This window comes from Rattus rattus, chromosome 5 (assembly GCF_011064425.1).
Source record: "Rattus rattus isolate New Zealand chromosome 5, Rrattus_CSIRO_v1, whole genome shotgun sequence".
NCBI classification, from domain to species: domain Eukaryota; kingdom Metazoa; phylum Chordata; class Mammalia; order Rodentia; family Muridae; genus Rattus; species Rattus rattus.
In genome coordinates, this window is record NC_046158.1 from 2,535,787 (window position 1) to 2,557,838 (window position 22,052).

The 22,052-nt window shown below is 46.6% G+C and overlaps 1 protein-coding gene across 7 annotated transcripts in view; it reads left to right on the top strand.

The window, feature by feature from the left end:
- Garnl3 (GTPase activating Rap/RanGAP domain like 3) overlaps positions 1-22,052 on the top strand; it is a 140,690-nt gene that overhangs the window by 31,331 nt on the left and 87,307 nt on the right. For 5 of the 7 annotated variants that reach the window (XM_032902709.1, XM_032902711.1, XM_032902710.1 and 2 more), the window contains exon 3: positions 8,120-8,189. In XM_032902709.1, coding sequence (XP_032758600.1) covers positions 8,120-8,189 — 70 coding nt within the window. Of the gene's footprint in view, positions 1-6,476; positions 7,067-8,065; positions 8,190-22,052 lie in introns of those variants that run through there. The other 2 variants (XM_032902713.1, XM_032902712.1) reach the window with 2 other exon arrangements.

Sequence of the window (22,052 nt, forward strand, 5' to 3'; positions counted from 1 at the left end):
ACACTTGCTCATAGAGTTTATAGATGCCAGAGTGGAACAATGTTTCTTCCAAACATATTGTACTGAGCCGAAAAGCCCTCTGGTCTTAACCTCATGTAAGCCAAAGTTGTCATCGAAAAGTTGGGTCTTGAGCTGAGGAGTGTGTGACAGACTGCATGTGCTAGTGGCAGGCACTTGGCCAGTATCCTTTGAAGTCCTAAGGGTTGTAGACTCTGTGTGTGTGTGTGTGTGTGTGTGTGTGTGTGTGTGTGTGTGTGTGTGTGTGTGTGCGCGCGCGCGCGCGCGCGCGCGCGCGCACGCATGTTTGTGCACACACATGGGTGTGGATGCCAGGAGTCAATATGAGTTGTCTTCCTCTGACGGTCCATCTTATTTTTCTTTTTTTTTTTTTTTTTTTTATTTTTTTTTTTTTTTTTTTTTTTTCTTTTTTTTTTTTTTTCTTTCTTTTTTTTTTTTTTTTTATTAACTTGAGTATTTCTTATGTACATTTCGAGTGTTATTCCCTTTCCCGGTTTCCGGGCCCATCTTATTTTTCTTAAGACAGGGTCTCTCACTAAAGCTGGGTGACCAGTGAGCTCTGGGGATCCACCTGTTTCTACCCTGGTAGTGCTGGGTTACAGATGTGTGCTGCTGTGCTAGGTTTTCATGTGGGTGAATGTAAGTTCTCCTGCTTGTGGCAAGCACTTTACCCACTGAGCATGTGCCTCCAGTGTCAGATACAGGGATTTTGTTTGTTTGTTGTTGTTTTGTTTTGTTGGTGGTGACAATCCTTTTTTGAGACTGGGTCTCACTGTGTAGCCTTGTCTGACCTGGAACTTGCTATGTAGACCAGGCTGCCCTCAAACTCACAGAGATCCTCTGTCTCCCAAGTGCTGGGATTAAAGGTATTTATTACCACTGATTTAGATACAGATTTTTGGTGGGGTTTTTGTTGTTGTTGTTGTTGTTGGTGGTGGTGGTGGTGGTGTGTGTGTGTGTGTGACATATTCATGGGTGCCTTTTGAGGCTAGAAGAAAGTGTCAGATTCCCTGGAACTGGAGTTACAGGTTGTCATGAGCCACTTATGTGGGTGCTGGGAACCAAACTTGCGTCCTCTGGAAGAACAGCAGACACTCTTAGCCACTAAGCTACTACGTCTCCAACCCTACACGGTTTTGTTTTGTTTTATTAAACTTTTCTTTTTCTTTGAAGTGGGGTTTTGTTGGGTACCTGCACTGGCCTTGAATTGCTGAACCCCAGCATTCCGCTTGCCCCAGCCTACCAGGAAGCTAGAGGTACGGCTGTGTCCCACTCTACCCTAGAGATTTAGTGAAACTATTCTGTCGTATAATCAGACTTGTATTCAGTTTTGAGAACTAGCACAGAGAATACTATTGGGAACATCTTGCATGACTATAGAGTCCAGCAACATACAGCATCTCAGGCAGGAAACAGGGATGGAACCCACTGTCTTGCTTAAATCACCCCGGTTCTACATGCAGTCTGATCTCATGAGTAAAAGACTGTCCAGCACCACAGATAAGAAGCAGGAAGTTCCATCTGGGGTGGCAGCGCTGTGATAACCAGAACCTGTCATTTCAAGGATGCTAAATAAAGCCAGGAGTGGGGGTGCATACTTATTCCCAGGACTCAGTAGTGGAAACAGGAGGATTATTCTTAGCTACATAGTGAGTTCAAGTCAAGCCTAGGCTATATGAGGCACTGTAACAAAGAAAACTTTGGAAACAGCTAAATCCACTCACCATAGCTCCCTAAAGAGTCATCCACATTGTTGTGCATAGTGGTTTTAGTCCTTTTAGTCGGTAAGTAGTATTCCAAGGTTGCATATGTTGTAGTTTATTTTATTCTTTGCCCCTAGGAAGACATCTGAATTGTTTCTAATTTGAAGCTATTATTAATAAACATAAGCTGAATGTGTTTCCTAGGTTTTTGTGGGTGTAATATTTTCATTCTGGAATAAATGCCCCATGGTGTAATTGCAGGATCATATGTAACTGTGTATCTCATTTAATCAGAAATGGCCTCTTCTATAGTGAGCGAGTGTGGAAGCATCTTACACCTTCTGCAGTATCTGTGCAGGCCACCCCTTTTCATTCCAGAGCAGCAGTCTTAAAGACTGGAAGAGATTGTTATCGAAGAGAGCTGTGCAGTGATGATCTCAGGCCTCTTTATGCTAAGGAACCGGGTAGGCTGTGGGTACATGCCTTTCTCAGAACGTAGTAGATACATAAATATTAGGTGAAGAATATATCCCAAAGTGTTCAAGAAAAAAAAAGAGGACTAGCAGGCTGGGGAGTTAACTCAGCAGTTAAGGGCATGTTCTGCTCTTCTAGAGGACCAGAGTTCAATTCCCAGCACCCACATGGCATCTCACGATCATGTATAACTCCAGTCCAGAGGACCTAGTGCCCTCTTTTAGCCTCTGAAGGAATGCAGACATGTGATGCACATACATGTATGTGTAAAAACACCCATGCACATTAAAAAATAAAAATTAAAAATAAAAACAATCAGAGGGCCCTGATTTGGGGGTGCATTCACTCCACAAACCTTTCTCCTTGCTTCCTCCTCTCTGATTTCTTCCAGGTCCTCACTAGAAGTCTCGTATGTCATCATTAGAAATGGATGTACAATCAGAGCTCTGCTCTCCTGTGTCCTTGATATATCTCAGGAAGCAAGACAACTGGTGTCTTGTATACCACGCTATTTTAGTACCTGTTGTTAGGAAATCCCGGATTCTTTCCAAGTCTCAGTCTATAGTCTGGCACCATTAAAAAGTTTATTTGGCCTTCAGTGGGGGATCCTTTCTATCAGTGTCTTGCTATGTGCTTGTCAGGGGGCTAGGGCCTGGGTTGGAGCTCTCGACATTGAACTCTCTTACTAGTGACCTTCAGAAAACTGCCTGGTATTTCTCACGAAGTCTCTTCACTGACCCAGAGAGAATTTATTAATGCTGATGGTTTTAACCATTAACTGGGTCTGAGACCCATGGGAACCTGGCTGCATGGGTCTGGCCAGTTGTGAGGGTTGGCACTGATCTCAGGGCCAGTGGGGGGGGGTCCCCTTGGGACCCACCTGTCTCCTCTTGTCTTCTTACTCAGTCTTAGCAGCTCTTGACTCTGCAGAAGACCTGATCCTGCTTTCCAGGAATCTGACTTACATAATAGCAGCTGCTCTAGCCTGTGTGTGGAGCGGAAGGTTTTGCTTCCATCCCAGGCCATATGTAGAGACTTAGCATGGAGGTCCTCCACACTGTTCAAGCTTCCAAAGTGTGATCCAGCATCCTTACACATCAATTTGCTGAAACAGAAGGGTTTCTATTTAGAGCCTGGGCAGCATGGCACAGAGGGAGTTGGAAGCTTCCTGGTTCCTGTCTGCACCTGCCTGCTTCAGGTGGCCATTCTGACCAGGCCTCATTTGTCTAATCTCCTGTCAGGACAGCAGTAGGTCTCAAGTGTTTTCTAACTGAAGTCACCCTGATAGGAGGAGATGGGTGCCAAAATTGGTACATTCCCCTCAGTCTGGCCCCAGGAAGCCTGCCACTTAGATCAGACTCTCTCTTACTGATGCATGAGGGAAGAAGGAGTTTATTTAAAAGTCTTTTAAAGGTTAATTATTTATGCCAAGTTCCTCGTCTTGGATCTCTCTAAAATCCTGAGAGAAACAGAGATTAATAATTGAGGTTATAATCATAGCAAACACTCAGATGAGCTTTCATGTAACGTAGCACATTGGCTGCTCTTCCTCATGGATTCTTTGTAACCCTCTTAAACAGAATATTTCACCCACAATTCAAAGATGAGGGAACTGATGTCCAGAGAGGCGAGGAGCCAGGTCTGTGGCTGCAGCAGTGCTCGGAAGGAAAACACCCACCTCCTCCCATCAGCAGGAACCTAGGCCTGGTGCTTCCTTATGAACGATAGCATGGTTACCAGGTTTTCCAGGGATTCCAGAAGCATCTGGAAGAGCAGTTTTCAAAGTGTCACCTGTGACCACCTGCAGTGGAATTCCCCAGGCTGCTTGCTTAGCTGGCAGATGGGCTAAACACGATTCTCTGTGTTCAGAGACCTGGTCTCTGGGTCCATGACCAGGACCAGGAAATCTGCATTGTTGCAGAGCTCTCTGGGGAGTCAGGTGGAGTGTTTCATGGCTATTAAGTCCCCGAGACCAACTGTAGGGATTCATGAGACCACTGCAGGGCATGACAGTGTGGCTTTTGTTTGTTTCCTTTTGAGAGTCACTCAGTTAAGAGCTCGAGCTTTACAAGCCATCAGGGTGTCTGTTGGAGCCACTCAAGGCCACTGTTATAATGCCAGGGCAGATGGACAGGCCTTAAGCAGTGGGTGTGGCTGTGTTCCAAGAAAGCTGCTTTCAAAGCAGACAGTGGATTGCTGTCCTGAAGCAGAGTCATCCTGGTCTGTGCATCTTCTGCATCCCCTTCTACAGAAGTCACATCAGACCTCATGCTAGCTGCAGAGCTTACTCATGGTGGGAACTGGGCACGAATCCTATTGCTTAGGTTGTAGTGGGGCATTCAGAACAGCTGTGTCAGAAAGCCCCCCTCCGCAGGCATTCAGCACGAAGAGTTGCTTACTCTGGTGGGCCTGGTGGTACAGGCCTGCTATCCAGCTGTTTTGGAGGCTGAGGGAGGAGGATCCAAGTTTAAAGCTAGCCTCAGGAACTTAGAACGACTCTATTCTAAAATAGAGAGTTATACACACACACACACACACACACACACACACACACACACACACACACACACACACACACACACACGGGATATAGCTCAGTGGTAGAGCACTGTGTTATCTTTACTTAAATCCATTGTTCTAGCTTGCTTTTCTGTAGGTATGGTAAAAACAAAACAAGCAAAAAACCCTACTCTAACCGCAAGCAACTTAAGGGAGGAAGGGCTTATTTCAGCTTACAGTTCCGGGCAGTGGTCTGTGGTTGAGGGAAGTCAATACAGGAACTCAAACAGATCAGGAACTTGAAGCAGGAACAGAGGAGTACTGCTTGCCTGCTTGTTCATGGCTGGTCCCCAGCTAGCTGGTTTATTCAGCCCCTCCCCACTATCAGTCATCAATGACAGTCTCTCACAGGCATGCCCACAATCAGGCTAGTCTGATTGAGGCAGTTCTTGTGTTATGTTAAGCTAATAGTGAAAACACTCCAGAACAGCCATGTAGGTTTTTCTAGAACCTGCTCTCTTCCCTGTGAAGAAGCCAGTGGGAGCCAATACATGAATTCACTCTTAATAATGTCAGGTCGTTTCTAGGAGCTGCTGCTTCAGGGGGTATGTGGTCCACCTTCTGAATTGCTGGAGATCTCACTTTTGCCAAATATTTTGCTGTGTGTAAGGCAGATCACTGCCTTTCTAGCCCCCAAGATTAGATTATTTCTGTCTGTCCACTAAATCTGGGCCACATATTGTGTGATTGTGGTCCTAGCACCTAATGTAAGACACTTTGGTAAATGAATCTTTCCTTCCACCTCTGATGCCATCCACATAGGCACCTGGAGTCCTAGATTCTTCGTCTTGAATCTCTGCCCTGCTGCAGGCCTTCAAAGTCTCCCATCCCACTATACCAGGGAGGCTGTTGCACCCTGCGCCTTCCAGCCCGGGGCTTCAAGCAGGATATGCCACTTTTGTCCTATCCTGTCTTGACCAGAGCTAGATCACATGGTCTCATCACAAGGAAAAGCAAATATAGTCCAACAGTGGGTCCAGAAAAGGAAGTAGGTTTGTCAGTCTAGAGACACAGCAGTGTCTACCTTGTAGGCCAGGCCATCCTAAGAGGAGAGGCTGAAAAGGCCCATCAGGGAGAAGGGCACCAGGCAACCTGTCTTAGTACCTATGAGGAGCACTGCCGGGCACTAGCTAGGAAGATCTGTCTGGTGTGTCTGTACGTCCTGACTGCATGCTTAGTGCATAGCCACCCTGTGCCAGGCAGTGGACGGAACAATCCATGTTCTTGGTAGAGCTTTGGACGACCCCTGCCACTGGAAACCTTGTATGTGGACACCTGGGGAGGGAGGGATTTTTGACATATAGCTGCTTTGAATGCCTCTTACAGTCCATGATCGGTGCCCTCGACCTGGTCCTTCCCGTGAGCAAGCTCATGCCAGATGGAATGTGTTGGAGGGAGGGAAGGGCAGCCAGGAGCAGGTGTCGTGTCGTATAGCCGTGGCTCCCTTGGTGGTTTGCATGTCTTCATGGGATGCTATTGCCCCTCTGAGAGACATCTAGGGAAGGTAGATACTCTCGGGCGGCAGAGTCACGGGGCTGAGAGCTGTCATCTTGGCTGTGTTTGCTTCTGGCTGTTTACAACGATAAGGTGCTGGCCCCATGTCATGAACCCCTTCAGTAGCAGCCCAGGGAGGGGCCCAGAACCTCCATCTTTGCTTTCTTCATGCTAGGGGTTGTTGAGTCTGACCTGCTGCTGAGGGTGATTTCACCATGGTCCTCACTGAAGCCTCAGCTGGGACTGCAGTCTGGGCAGAGACCCATCCTGCCTGGTCTTTGCTGTACAGAGACCCACCTCTCGAGAACAGCTGCTGTCCCATGGTGACCCAGCCTTACAGGAAAGGACATGGGAACCAAAATGCAGGACAGGGACAGTGTCTCCAAGTGTTTTCTGACCAGAGAGGCCAGACTGGAACAGACCACAGAGGAAAGTTGTGTTAGTCTCTCTTAAAGATTGTTGGAGTGTTTTGAGTGAGGGGCGAGAGCATGCCCACCCAAGCAGGAAGGTAGCCTAGGCACCCCTGCCAGGCTGTTTCATTGATATGCCACACATTTTAAGCTAAAGGAGTGAGGGCGAGAAAAGGTTAAATTTCTCATATAAGATTAATTCAGCCATCTCTGTGAAATGGTGGAGGCAGAATACCATTAGACTCTAATCTCATTTCTCTCATGCTGTCTTTCTTGGAGCCTATCAAACAGTGTCCTGGCAGAGAGTCAACTCTGTGGACGCTGAACATCAGAGTCAGTCTCTTGCCGAATGTGCCAGGAGGGCTGTCATTTAGAAAATGTAGCTACCTTGTAAGGAAGGATGAAAAGGTACCGAGTGCACCTGTCTCTGCATGCGACAGTCCGACCAGTTGGAATTGGCGAAACGTGATCCTTGCAGCTTCTTTTCTGTTGTGTTGGAGCTGTTTGCATGACATGGTCAAGCCAAACTTACAAACACTGTCGGTACTGGGGGGCTGTCTGTGGGTTCATGGCTACTGTGTGGAGTCCTAGGTAGACCGAGTAGCCCATTAGATATGTGCCTTGTGAGAGGGGAGCTGTGCATGCAATGCAAACGCAGTAGCAATTTGCATCCTTGTTTTAATTGCTCTTGGACCTTGGCATGTGAGTTTGCTTATCTGATTTAAGCCTGTCTGGGTGGGGATGGAGGGGAGGTGGGAAGTATTAGTTACTGCCATGTCAAAAATAAATATTCTCAGATGTTAGATTTTTATATTTTCTGCTAGTTCTCGTTCTCTCTCTCTCTCTCTCTCTCTCTCTCTCTCTCTCTCTCTCTCTCATGTTAACACGTAAAAATCTTAAATTAAAAGCTGGGGGAAGGGAGGGGAGCCTATGAGAATTTGGGAATTTTTGTCTCCTCCTTAACATGCAGCTTTAAATGATGCTGGTTATTTTTATGTTGCATATTTGGGACAAAGAGACTCTACTCTTTTAAGCAAAAGATAATTGCAAGATCTGGTTCGGCAGCCTTGTCCCTTGCCTCAAGTTCCTGCAGGGCTGCCATCCCCTTCGGTAATGCTGAGTGAAATCATAAGCCACCAATAGCTTTGGGAATTTCAATTGATTCCAAGTGAGCTAAATATTTAATTCAATCATTACCTGTACTTCTAGAGATGACTTGGACGTTTTTCTTTTGACTGAGGGCTTCATGAAAGCCTGACTCTGCAATGGCTGCTGGGGACGGTGTCTGTGGCAAGGATGCTCCCTGCAGTGAGGCGCCGGCTGGGGCACTGCAAACCTGTTCCATAGCAGCCTTTTTTTCTTCTTTTTTTCTTTCTCTCTTTCTTTTTCTTTTTTTTCCTTTCTCAGAAGGTGTGTAGCCAGATCGCTATGTGTAATACTGATGAAGCATTTTTGTTCCAGCTCTGTCTCAGAAGACCTAGGCTGTAGACGTGGGGATTTCAGTAGGAAACATTATGGATCTGTGGAGCTGGTAAGTTAATGCTGCCTGTTCAGTAGTGGTACTGATTCAGACCGAGGGATTGCCAACCCCTTTGCTGTGCATTTCCTATGAGACTGTGTCCGGTGCAAGGTTCCATTCGAGTCAGTGATGGCTGAGAGGTTATGGGCATTTTGTCACCTCCAGTCCTCTTCATTGCCAGTACTTTTAATCTCATGCCGGTTGTTAAACACATGTGGTGGTTAGGTATTCTTCCCTATTAAGCAGAGCATAGAATTAAGTGGTTTGTAAATGAAGAAAGCTGGCATTTCATTTTTATATTATCTTGTTCCTGAAAGTTTACAGATATAGTTCTAAAACATTCTGGTTCTATCTTTGCTTCCTGGGTATGGGACAGGAGTTGGCACACGTGAGGTATTTCCCGTTATAAGCCTATTTGCTGTATCAGGTCAGTAATTGTGACAGATGATAAATGTCTAAAATGAAAATAGCTAGTTTTTTATAACAAGAGACATTAGAGTTGGTGATATGATTTTTAGAGTGTGTATCCCTCATGAAAGAGGGGAATAACATGAAAGCATTGATAGACTCAGTTTTTAAGACAGGATTGTGATTTAGTTTTCCAATTGCGTTGGGATCTGAACCAATTTCAAAATGTGCTTATAAACGGGACTAGCTATTGCTGGTCACTAACTCTACTGTTGTTGACTAAAAACGAGTTGTTTCTGTCTATTGGCTTAGCAGCCAGGTCCCCACTGTTAATGCGAGCTGAACCTTTACACGCCTTAACTAGGAGAGCAGTTTTCAAGAGTGCTAGCGGCCCTCTGATGCTAAGCGTGTGCAGCAGACTGGACTGTGCTCCTGGCCCAGGGCGAGCATCTTGCAAGTATAAAATACATGGAGGCTTGGTCCCTTTTCTCAGGGGCTTCCGTCCTTTAGCTGAGCAGATTCCATGCATCATCTCAACAATGAGTATAGCCACATCCATGATATGTCAGTTGATTTGGTGCCTATTCCATCACTGTTAACCCCTTACGCACTGCCTCTCCTCAAGGAGCCTGGGCAAGAGTGTAATTCAGAGTAGGAAGGCTAAATAGAGAGAGATACAGAGGGGACATGATAGGAGCCCGAAGGGAGAGAACCACCCGCCTTACGAGGGAACTTGAGGGAGGCGACTTAGAAGGCCTCAGAAGGACGAAGGATGGTAGGATATGGGAGGGTGGTAATGAATAGATAGCAGACATGCGTGGCAATGCTGTCCCATGAGAGCAGTGAGCAAATGGCCCTGCCTGGCAGAGGTGAGGCTGCAGGAAGTGGTGGTGACACACAGAGAAGGCTTTGGTCCACGTCTCCACTCCTCCACAGACCTCACCAGTCATCAGTAAAGTGGCATGACTTCTCGGTGTGTGCTCTGAAGTCTTTCTTGTTTCATCATCTGCTACTGACATGATCTTGAGCATCTCTTGTCCTCAGTTTTCTCATCCACAAAATAGGGCTAGTAACATTTTCTCCTCAGCCCTTAGCGGATTCCACGTTAACCTGCCACAGTAGCGACGCTGAAATTCAGTAGCAGAGGTAGAACTTCCATAGTCAAATGAAGACCAGACTGGGTCCGAGAAGTGTCCAGAGCCCTTGTGCACACACAGTGAGGGTGGTGCTTAGGGATGTACCATGGGTGTGAGGGATGAACTCTGGAGACGTGTGCATAGCACAGACACCAGAGTGCTCCTTGAGAGCCGCAGATGAGCTAAGCAGACATCAGAGTCAGCAGGGAAGCTGAGTTACAAACACAGCAGGCCTAGAGCCAACCCACAGTCTGAGTTTCTGACAAGTCCCCAGACCGCCATTGATGTCACCGGGCCCAGGACCACACCTGGAGAGCCAGCATCCACAGCTAACAGGCTGGTGACGCCGATGGACAGAAAGCTCCTCTTCCGTTTGTTCATGATTTCCCCGGAGCTGTGTGTGTATGTGTGTGCCCTCTACACATATTATAAAATGACATTTAAATAGGGTTGAGAGATGGCTCAGCAGTTAAGAGTATTTGCTATGATTCCGAAGGACTCAGTTTTAAGTTCCAGTACCCATACGGTGGCTCACAGTCGACTGTAACTCTTGCTTCGGGGGATCTGACTCCTCTGCTGACCTCCACAGCCACAGCCATACATACAGACAAAACAGTCACACATAAAAATAAGTAAATAAATATTTAATTAACATTTAAATATTTTAGAATTCAGTGGACAGTCTTGTTACCTTGTAGCAAGTGTTTCCATTTCTCTTCAGCCCCTCTGCTCTTTAAAGCCATGCATTTTACTTTTCCGAGTTATAATAAAATCATCCACTGAATTTTGCATTATCCTTTTTCCCATTTAACTGTTTTGTCAGTAACTTCTTTGTGTGTCATCTGCAGAGTCACCATTTTGATTTGGATATGGCAGTCCAACTGAATGGTGAACCATTCTGTGTGTAACAGCTTCCTTCCTTTTATAAAATGATTGTGCTGGCTTTTCCACATCAGAAACCACATCCACACTGATGGTTAGAACGACCAAGAAAGGTGGGATGAACAGAAGTCCAGTTTCGGGGCCTAAGAATTGTGCCTCAGATATACTGCAGTTGGTATCTACGGGTGGGTTGGCTCCAGGTCTCCCTGGGGTATTAAAATCCAAGGCTGTTAAAGCCCCTTGCATAAAGTAGCATCTTTGCATATATCTGATGCATACTCTCCATGTTCTAAGTCACCCCTGGGTACTCACAATGCCTACACCATGTCAATGCCACAGAGCCAGCAGTTACTGTAAGTTAGAGGAAAACAAAACAACCCACACATGTTCATAAAAGACAGTCTCCCCCTAATATTTTCCATGCGGTTGGCTGGACCCCCGATGTGAAATGTCCATGTTGATGACCTACTGTGTGGTTAAAAAGAACCTGATATGTATGTTCTCTGCTCATCAGGAAATGAGTCTGGGTTTTCTTAACCTGGCATGAAGAAGACTGTTGGGAACCACAGAACTCAGACTTGAGAGAACAGTGCCAGGAAAAGTTTGGCATAAATGTTGCCTTTAAATACATAGCTATAGGGGTTGGGGATTTGGCTCAGTGTAGAGCGCTTGCCTAGCAAGTGCAAGGCCCTGGGTTCGGTCCCCAGCTCCAAAAAAAAGGAAAAAAAAAAAAACATAGAAATCTTTGGGCAGAATTAAGCATGGCCATTCACCTCGGTAATGAGAGTAGACTTAGGACTTCATTCCACAGGTGTTGGTTGGCCATAAATGTCATGAAAAGCCCGGATCTCTGTAGACTCAGGACAGGGTTCTTTAGACTTCTCTCCTTTTTGAAGACCTACCATGTGGCGGGCGCCATGCTGGGTTCTCAGTGGTAGTGGAGAGATAAGTCAGTCTGTCAGCTGTCAGTGGTCTAGCATCAGAAAGCAGCTGCCTCTCTGTGTCCTGTCCCTAGCCTGCAAACCACTGGATCTCAGCCGTGCCCCTTGCGGTACCCAGAGCTGTTTCCTTTCAAGAAGCATGCGGGCTGAGCCTTAGGCATTCAGTCTGCCTCTACTATGGAGTAACTTGCCGGATGTGTCTGAGCAAGTCTCACTGGAAAAAACGCACGGAATGCCTCGTCCTCTCCTCTCCTTGTCTGTCCCAGTCTTCTCTCTGCAAACCAGCCGCCTCTGTTGCACATCACCTGTCTGGTCCCCTTTCTTTTAAGAGTTTTATAGTTGGGGTTGGGGATTTAGCTCAGTGGTAGAGCGCTTGCCTAGCAAGCGCAAGGCCCTGGGTTCTGTCCCCAGCTCCAAAAAAAAAAAAAAAAAAAAAAAAAAAGTTTTATAGTTACATATCCTTGATTCATTCGAGTTTGCTTCTAAAGATGTGTAAATGGAGAGCTTCCTCCACCTCCACACCCCGCTCTTTTACACTTGTGTACTGGACTTTCCCAGCACCATTTGCTGGACTGTCCTTTCCTCCCTTGCTCGCGTTTCTACCTCATTGGTCTACGTGCCCGTCTTCCAGCAGAGCGATAGTCCAAAATGCTGCGAATGTGCGATCCTTTCCCCCTTGATTGCCCTTGTGGTCATTTTGGCCCTTATCATCTTTGTGACCCTTGTGACCCTTACTCCATCTTGCCCTTTCTAGTCTCCTGCCTCTTACTCGCCATGCTTTGACTTCTGACCTCACTGGTTTCTAGAGCAGCCTCAGTTTACCATGCCCCAAAGCCTCTGCACTTGCTTTCTGCAAGGATTCTCTGTGCTTCTCATGCCTGAGCTTGATGCCACCTCCCAAGGCTCAGCCCTCCCAGTCAACCCACCCCCGCTGCCCCTTAACTGGACAGCAGTTGACTTACCCACTACTCTCACATCCATTGCAGTGAGGGAGGATCCATGTCTGTCTTCTTCACTGTTGTATCTCTAGAACCTGACACTAGACTGGTCAAATTTTCATGATTTTGTATTATTCAATTTGGTATTAATTTCCCAATCCCCCTGGATCATGGGTTCCAACTCTTAGTTCCTACCATAGCCTCTTCATTTCTTGAATTTCAGATTTCAAATAGAAAATTATAGATCCATTCCTCTTAGATCGGGTATGTATCACAGCAGTGGGGTCATTTGATACAAATGAGCCTCTAGAAAGCCTCCCTCAACAGAGTTTGTGGAGAGGGCAGACACTCTCTGAGGAGGAGGCCAGCTTAAACATGAGTGGTGTCATGCTATGGAGGGAGCTCAGCAGGGAGAGTGCTTGCAGCTAAGAATCTGAGTTCAGATCCTTCGCACCTCAGAACAGGTGTGGCAGCACATGCTTGTTGACCTTAGCCCGGGAAACAGCTGCAGGTGGGACCTGAGGGACCACTAGCCAGCCAGTCTAGTGGCAGATTCGACGAGACCCCATCTCAGAAATCAGGTGGAACAGAGGAAGACACCAAAGACCACCTCTGGCCTCTATGCATGCACACATGGGCCACACACACACACACACACACACACACACACACACACACACACACAATGGATTCACAACATTCTCTCATGCAATGGATTGTTTAAAAGCATCTCATGAAACTCTCTTCTCCTGCTAGTGAACTCTTAGCCCTGCCTCTTTCATTGGTCCCATAAGTAAGGATACAGATTAGTAAGCCTCTCCCAGCTAGAAATCCCAGCTCTTTGTTTGCTCGTATAGCCCTGGACTAAGCACAGCAGTAGCATTAGGCTCAATAATACTGGTTGAAGAACGAGAGTTCTAGCTTGAGAGAAATTGGAGAACAGTTTCTAACAAAAACAAAAGAGAAACCAAGCCCTTTGACTGCCACCGACACAGTTAGACTCATTAGCTTGCTGGCCATCCCACCTCAACAGATGCCGTTTTTCTTCCTGATGGATTGCAAGGCCAGTCTCTCCTGGCAACAGGCCAAGCAAGGCCCAGCGAGTGTAGCATCAACCGTCTCTCATTACTTTCTATCGAAACCTGTCAGGGGCGGCAAAAGATTATTTGTAGCTTTTATTGATCTGTTCGTGGCCTTTGACTGGATAGGCAGGAAACTGATGTGGTAGAAGTGATAAATGGCGTGGGCACAATATAGACCTCTGCCCAGTGCAGTCCAGCTGCAGGTCGTCATGCACCCCTGCCTCTCGATACTTCTGCGAAGTCACCATCTGCAAGTGATTTCAGATCGGCATAGCTCTGAATATTGTCCATTCCTTTGGCATCCTGTCTTAGCGACCGAGCCCACATTCTTTGTATGCTGTTGCTCTGCTGTGCGGGAAAGAAGCAGAGAGATGCTTGCCTCCAACGGTGGCAGGGTTTTATTGTTAGGAACTCGGAGTGACCTCAAAAGATACGTGCTGTCTGTATAGTTGGCAATGAACCTGTTTCGAATCTGCAGACTTTCATATTGGAAGATCCTCAGAGTTTTCTTGTTCAGTGTGTGTGTGTGTGTGTGTGTGTGTGTGTGTGTGTGTGTATGTAGAGGCCAGAGGTCAATATCAGGTGACCTTCCTCAGGTCCCACACTCCTTGCTTCTTAAGACGGGGATTCTCACTTGTCTTGAAACTCAACATAAAGGCTAGGCTGCCAGGCCAGGAAGCCCAATATTCCTCCCACCTATGTCTCCTCAGAAGGGGAGTGGAACTCGAGCACACGCCACTGTGCTCTGCTTTTATTATTACTACTGTTGTTATAAAGATTTCAGAAAGCATATTTTGAGCATATTTCCCGTGCCCCAATTCCTCCCAGATTCTCCCTGCTTCCCTGCCTACCAACATCATGTTCTTTCTTCCTCTTTCTGTCAGAAAGCAAAAACAAAAAGTGAAAATTAAAGTGAGAACCTCAATAAGACAAAATATAGCAAAACAAAACAGAAAGTCCATGTGTGCATACACATGCGCACCACACACACACACACACACACACACACACACACACACACACACACACTGGGAATTCATCTTGTGTACACCAACTACTCCTGGGCATGGGTGTTGAGTGTGGCTGATACCTAACGACACTCCATTGGAGGGAACGGACTCTCCCTTTCCAGCAGGTATCAGTTGCAAATAGCTTCTTGGTTAAGGGTGGGATTTTGTGTCTGCATCCCTTCCCCAGTGCTGGGCTTTTGTCTGGTTTGAACCCGTACAGGTCTTATGCATGCAGCCAGTCTCTGTGACGTTATGTGTGCTTCACCCAACCCTGTCATGTCTGGAAGACATTTCCTTGGAGTCATCTGTTACCTCTGACTCTTAAAATCCTCCATCTTTTTCCATATACACTTCTGAGCCTTGAGGGGAGAAGTTTGATAAAGACATCCATTTAAGGCTGAGAAGCCCTTCACTCTCTCATTATTATTATTATTATTATTATTATTATTATTATTATTATTATTATTATTATTATATATCAGCGCTGTTCCTTTAGCACAGTAACAGCAGTAGGTTTCCCTCAGGGCACGGCCTATCCAGTCTTGGGTCAGTTCCCCACGTTGGCAGTGTCGGGTGTGGGTTACATCTCATGAAGTGGGCCTTAAATCCAACATTCAACTCACACAGTGGCTGCTCAGGCCCATAACCTATCCCACTATTACACTGCTACATCCTGTGGACGGCTTGCTCTTGTAGGCTCATGGGATCACAGCTAGGTGGCACTAATGATTACTTTCCCCTCCATCCAGTAGTTTGTACCTTCTGGTCACCTGAATGCCATCAGCAGGGGTGCAGCCTCCACCAGCTCATTGTAATGTCTTCAGCAGTAGAGCTTTACCAAGGCTGAGGAGAGGAAAACCAACACCTTTGATGGTAACCCATGATGTTTGGGGTGGGGGTGTCTGTGATGTACCTTCGTCCAGTGACTCAGCAAGATGTAACCCACTGTGACACTGGAGGTTTTACTTGGTGACAGAAGACGTCTAGTTGGGTGCCTAGCTTTTGAACATGGCTTCTGCGGAGCAAACTGAGATCCCCTGCTTACTTAGCAAGTGCTTTTCTGGCCAAGCTTTCTCGAAGCCACCCTCATGTTTTGGTGAGGAGTCGTTTGTATTTTTGCCCAGGCACAGGGGCCTGTTCTACAGAGACGATCCTTTTCTAATGAGTAACTCAGCTGCTGGGTCAGCATCCCTAACAGAGCAATTTTGTTCTCCGTTTGGAGCTGATGATGCCTTCTGTTTATGGGGAAATGGTGGGAATTTTATGAGCAAAATCATATTCCACATAGCACAACCAAATTGAGAGATTAGAGAGGGTAACAGCATACTTCCCTCAGGAATATCAAGAATTAAACATTCTACAACTAAACTCCCCGTCTGGGCAGATGTTCTCTAGTGTATCCGGCTTGTGTCTGAGTCTTACGCAGCCGATCAGCTCCCTGAGGGGCCTCAATTCCAAGAGTAGCACTGGAGGGGCCTTCAGATGTCTTCTGTTGTGGCTCTGACTTTACTTGGCTATTATTAGTTCTAACATTTATTAGATGCTTACCATGTGCTGTGCCGAACATGGAGCTGCAGTTGCATAATGAATGTTCTCAGACAACCAGATGAGGTAGGTGTTGCTTGGCTCTGCCTCATCCTGTGGATGCCCAGAAAACATGTGTGAGTCCTGAATGGGTCCATGCACTAATGGTCTGGGGTCCCACAGCTAACACACGGCAGAAGTAACGTTTAAACCCAGGTCTATGTCTTAGGCCACATCTCCCACTCTGACAGCAACAATTGTTATTCCAGTTCCCAAGGTTCTAACGCCCTCTTCTGGCTTCTCTGGGTACTGCATGTATGTGGTGCATATTAAAGGGGTTTCTCTCTTTGCAGTGGCTTCCAGGAAGCTCAGAACTGTCTTTTGTGGTTTGCCTCCTAGAACACTCACGTTAATCTTAACCTCTTGTGCTTTGTGTCTAATTTTATCCTTTGAGTAAGATGTATTTCCATAAGCTGCCTCAAACCTCTTTAAAGCATGAGGTAAGATGTAAACAAAGCTACATTTTACCCCGCCTTGAGCAGCAGACAGCGGGTATCTGCTCCCACCACACCTGTCTGGTGTGTAAAATGGCTTTGACTCTTGCTGCCCCAACAGCCACCCTACTTTTCTCTACAGTGCAATTCTATGACTCATTTTCCCAGCACCAACAAAGCATGAGATTTAGCAGACTATCATTTAGTGACCACCTTGAACACCAAGGCCTGGTTAGTGACATGGATCACTGGGACACAAGACTGTACCAGTGGCCGCACACTCACCATGTAAGAATACCAGATGATGTCAGCCCTGAGATTGTCACCTTCACGCCAGCAGGCCCAGGCAGGATGATTGCCACTCTCCCTGCTCCCTGCCTTCTGTGGGCCGAGTGTCACCCCCACTCCTCCCCAGGCCACAGATCACTCCTGTATGTTCTGGTTCCCTCCTCACGCCTTGCTCTCTGCTCCGAGCGTCTGCATGGCTGTCTACTTCCCCAGCCATCTTGGCTCAGCACATCTCTGGCTCGATCAGCTTGTGAGGTGTTCTTTGGCTTCGTGGCCTTTCCAGTGGTGCCCTGCTCTACCATAGGAGACACTTTCAATCGTGATCTGTGTGTCCGTTTATATTCCATAACCAGATAACTTAATCAGCGACTGCAAACACTTTGCTTATTTGGTTAATTCTTTAATACAAGGAGTGGAATAGAACAGCTTCCTACTTGGATCATGACAATGTTCTCATGCGTGTCTGAACACAGTCTCTCATAGTGCCTGTTCCACTGTAGTCTTGGCCTTCACCACCGGGTGCCATGGCGTTCTGTCCTTCATGTGCCTACTGCATGCCGGTGTCCACTCACAGACCTGTGGCCAGGGTTTAGCAGTGTGGATCACCAGTTGTGACCATAAACATTTTAAAATTATCGTTATATACATGTGCGTGCCTGCTTGTGTGTACTATATACATGCATGTAGTAGCCTCCAGAAGCCAAAGAGGGTGTCCAGTGCCCTGACACTGGAGTCACGGGTGGTTGTGAGCTGCCCCAGGCGGGTGCTAGGATTCAAACCCTGGTCCTGTGCAAGTGCAGGAAGTGCTCTTAATCACTGAGCTGTCTTTGCAGCCCCTAAAAGTGGAGCTTCCACTTGGCAGAAATATGAGATTGTCTTGCACACTGCTCTGATGAGAAGAAAGTGTTTTCAGTTCTGAAAGTTTCAGAAAAGCCCCAGGTTTTCTTCTGAGTTTATGTGGGTCTGCCATCAAATCCATAGAACTTGACAATGTGCTGTGAACATGGGAGTGACAACTGCTCTCTTACTTCATATGGTGCTGTTAAAAATGGGTGACAAAAGATGTCTTTTGTCAGCCTGTCTTCACACGGACTCTGAAAACAGCTGTGGGCTCTCGGAAGTGCACGTGTTTATTCGGTGTATTAACCGGCCTCTGCAGGCATCTTGGGCCTTGGGGCCCTTAAGCCAAGAGCCCCTTCTTACAGCTTTCTCCTGACTCAGGGCATAGCATCATCTTCACCGGACATACATACCCATTCCACAGTCCCAGGAGCTTCACCACCTCTTCCTTAGAGACCTCTGTGCCCCCTTTACCTACTAAGTAAATTTAGCAGCAAAATTCATGACAAAAATATTCCAATGTCTCCTACTGTGACTGGTAGACCAGAAAAGGCCCCCAGTTTCACACCTCAGTTACTGTTAGAGGGGATAAGAGTTTATAATGAATTACTTTACCCTCAATAAAAGCAGGTACTGTGGAGAGCATGTGCTTCTCGGCCTCCACTTCTTAGCTACTCAGTTGCAGTTACTGGGGTGTCACAGTCTCTCAGACTGAGCTGGCCCCATAAACTGTTGGGCATTTCAGTCAGGGAACACATTTCAGCCACTCTCTGAGTTCTCGTACTGAACCACACCCCAGTTCTCTCAGGAAGGAGGTGACTCCCCTCCTCCCTTCTTTTGATGTGGCCTTTCTTGCTCCCATCCAAACTGGTCCTAGCAAGGTCACCAAAGGCCTTCTTGCTATTCACATCAGTGTACATAGCCAATGCTATTGGTTCTTTGGGTGCTTTATACATGCAAAATAATTGAAATCTCATAGGACCCACAGAGGTGATCTCCCCATCTTAAAGAAGAGATTGTTCAAGGGGTTTGCAACCCCATAGGAAGAACAATAATATCAACCAACCAGGGACTAAACCACCAACCAAAGAGTATATATACATGGAGGGCCCTATGGCTCCAACTGCATATGTAGCAGAGGATGGCATTGTCTGGAATCAATAGGAGAAGCTCTTGATCTTGTGAAGGCTTGTTTCTCCAGTATAGGGGAATGCCAGCGTGTTGAGGTGGGATTGGGTGGATAGGAGGGAGGGAGAGAATCCTCACAGAAGCAGGGGGAAGGGGATGGGAGTGGGGACCCTGGAAAGGGAATAACATTTGAAATGTAAATACATAAAATATCCAATAAAAAAAAAAAAGAAGAGATTACTTCGGTTCCAAAAGGCTAGCTAACTTGCCCAAGATCATGTAGATAGGAAATGACAGACTGCCCACTCCCCCATACACGTACTTTATCTGCAGTTGTATTTGCTTTAAAACCCCAGGATCTATGGTTAGCCAGTTAAGAGTTCTTGGTGTTCCCCCAGAGGACCCAAGTTAAGTTCTCAGCCATGATGCTGGGTGGCTTACAGCCACTGGGACTCCAGATCTGACACCCTCTTCTGGCTTTGGGAGTGCCTGCATACTAACACACACACACACACACACACGCACGCACGCACGCACGCACACACACACACACATACCACATAAAAAAGAAAGTAAATCTTTATAAAAGACAAAATACTGTGATCTTACCTTGTTCCAGTACCCCCTAAACTTGATGATACCTAACAACATAGAACATTGTGCTTCAGCTCTGCATTCTGGCCTACTTGTCTGGAATCAACTGGCATTTTTTAGGAGTTTCCATTTTGAAAGTGATATTTGTTTCCTTACGTGCTTCGTGCCTGTTCTCCAGCAGAGGTAGGGATAGGAACAGACAGAGAGGCGTGCTTCTCACGTCCCTTTTTGGGTGCCATCTGTTTCATTTCCTCTTTCTTTGACCTGGCATTTTTTTCCTGGCTCCCCTGACTTAAAAGATTCCATTCAAAGGTTCTTGATAAGATGAGATCTAGTTTGACTGCACCCTCAGCTGTAATTAACAGGAAGTGTGGAGCTTTGATTTCCTTACTGCTATGGGGAGCCCTCATGTACAGTTCTAGCAATATCCTGATGCTTTTGGCCAAAATAGGTACCAGCATCAGGCCCTCAACCTCATGCTACTGGGCAATGAAGTTCACGTCCCAGAGCTTCCACAGCCTGCTCTTATCCATCATTGAGCCTTAGCTCGTGGGCCCAGAATCCAGCAAGCAGCCCTCTACCTGTGACTGTCACAGACTCCCAGGTCTCCTCATACTCTCTCATCCTTCCAGAATGCTCTTCTCCATATGCCTCTGCCAAGCCTCAGCTCTTTCGTGCATCCTTCCCTGTCTGCCTTAATGGTCCACTCATCTTTTACTCTCTGGAACCTTGTATCTCTTTGCATTTCTCCAGGATGCCAGTCATATTTTGCCTTGTAATTATTTGCAGATATTCTTTAACTTGCCTAGCATGGGGACCACTTATTCATTGTGCCCACAGCAAGCTCCAAGCTCACTGCCAGATGTCCATATACCAGCTAGAGCATCAGTTCTGCTAAAAATCCAGTATCTGGTGATTTCTTCTGGTTACATTTTATTATTTTTGTGTATATGCATATGGACATTAAAAGTGGATATACTTCTTAATACCCTTCTGTGGTTTGGAAGAGAATGTATGCTGGCTATAGGAGAGTTTGAAATAACTGAAAAGCACAGAGACAACAATGGAGTCCATCTTTAACATCTTACAGTAGCCTGGGGGTAGTCACTGTGAAGACTCAGTGTGTGTGTTTTTAGCAATTGCATTAACACACAGAATAGGCCTCTGTATTTTATTCTTCTTCTTTATTTAAAAACAAGTGTCATCTTTTGAATAATGACCACTCTCATCAACAGCATTGTCTCCTCTCTAGATCTCTTATTTCTTATTTATGTCTAATTTCATTCGCTGGCTGTGACCTTTAGAATAAGAATCAAGGTGCCAGGGAAATAATTTCACAAAGTGCTTGCTGCATAATTACAAGGGCCTAAGTTCCACTCCCAGCATCAAAAAAGAGAGCGGGCATTTCCCACCCCTCCGTGCCCACACAGCTTCCCTTTTCCGACTTCTGGTTCACTCTGTCCCTTCTCACACTCTGCTCAGCTTCTAAACTAAGGATTACGCCCACTTCAGTTTCCTTTTACTTTGTATGAAACGGTCTTGCTGTTTTGCCCAAGCTGGCCTCACACTCCTGATCCTCCAGCCCTGTCCTCCCATGTGGCTGCAAATACAGGCAAAGACAGGCGAGCACAATTGCCCCTAGATTTGCTGTTTACGTCTTCAAAAACTGTTTTGTTTCCTTTCCCCCAGGAAAGCCCCTCATCGTCCATCTGAGGTTCCTGGGAGCCTCCTGTCTGAGCCACGAGAATGGGCTTTGTGTGCTACAGAGCTGGCTGGGATAAGGAGAGCAGGTCCTCTGCTCCCTCAGGGAACGTCTGCCTTGCTACCCTTTTGTTTCAGCTTTATAGTAAAGAGTTGTTAAAGCACACATGCTTCCATTTTGTTTTTATGATTGGAGGGCACAGGGCTTCATGGCTCTAAGTTACAGGGTTGTTATATTGTTTTTCTTCCTACAAAACCCTCAAGCAACACCAAACAGCTCTTCAGACCTTGTATCTTCTGCATTCAGAATATCCACCCAGCCCCCAGACATCACTGGCCTCTTGGGCTGGAGCTTCACTGATCCAAGCAGCTGCAGGGCAGCTTACACAAAGCTTGCTCGTAACTTCCAGCATCTAGCTGGTGTCTGTCTTGTCGTGGTCTGCAGAGGGGAGGGGCAGGCAGGTCCCTTTCCTGTGCTGATCTGATCCAGCAGCTCTGGAAGTTCCATAGAACGGTGGCTTTGGTTGGAAGAAGAGTATGGGAGTCGTGTTTGCTCAGCTCCTACCAAAGCTGGAGAAAATGCCAGTGATCTGGAGCCACTTTTCTGTATGTCTTCTTTTCAGCTTGTGAGTAGTCACTGTTCGTTAACTAGCCATACTACGGAGAGATCGAACGGACTCCTTACTGCATCCCCTGATTAAGCGTGTTAACCTGCACATCCTTGTCACCAACTCTGGAATACAGAGGTCCTCTCTTGGTCCTGCCTCCTTACTTGCTCCTTTGGAGCATTTTCCAGCAGCGTATGCCTGCAGCAGCTGACCCTCTTGCAGATTACGCTGCATTTCCTAGGTGATGAAACCACGACGCCATTGTGTCGTTTGGGATCCCACAGATAGTTTGTTCATGTGA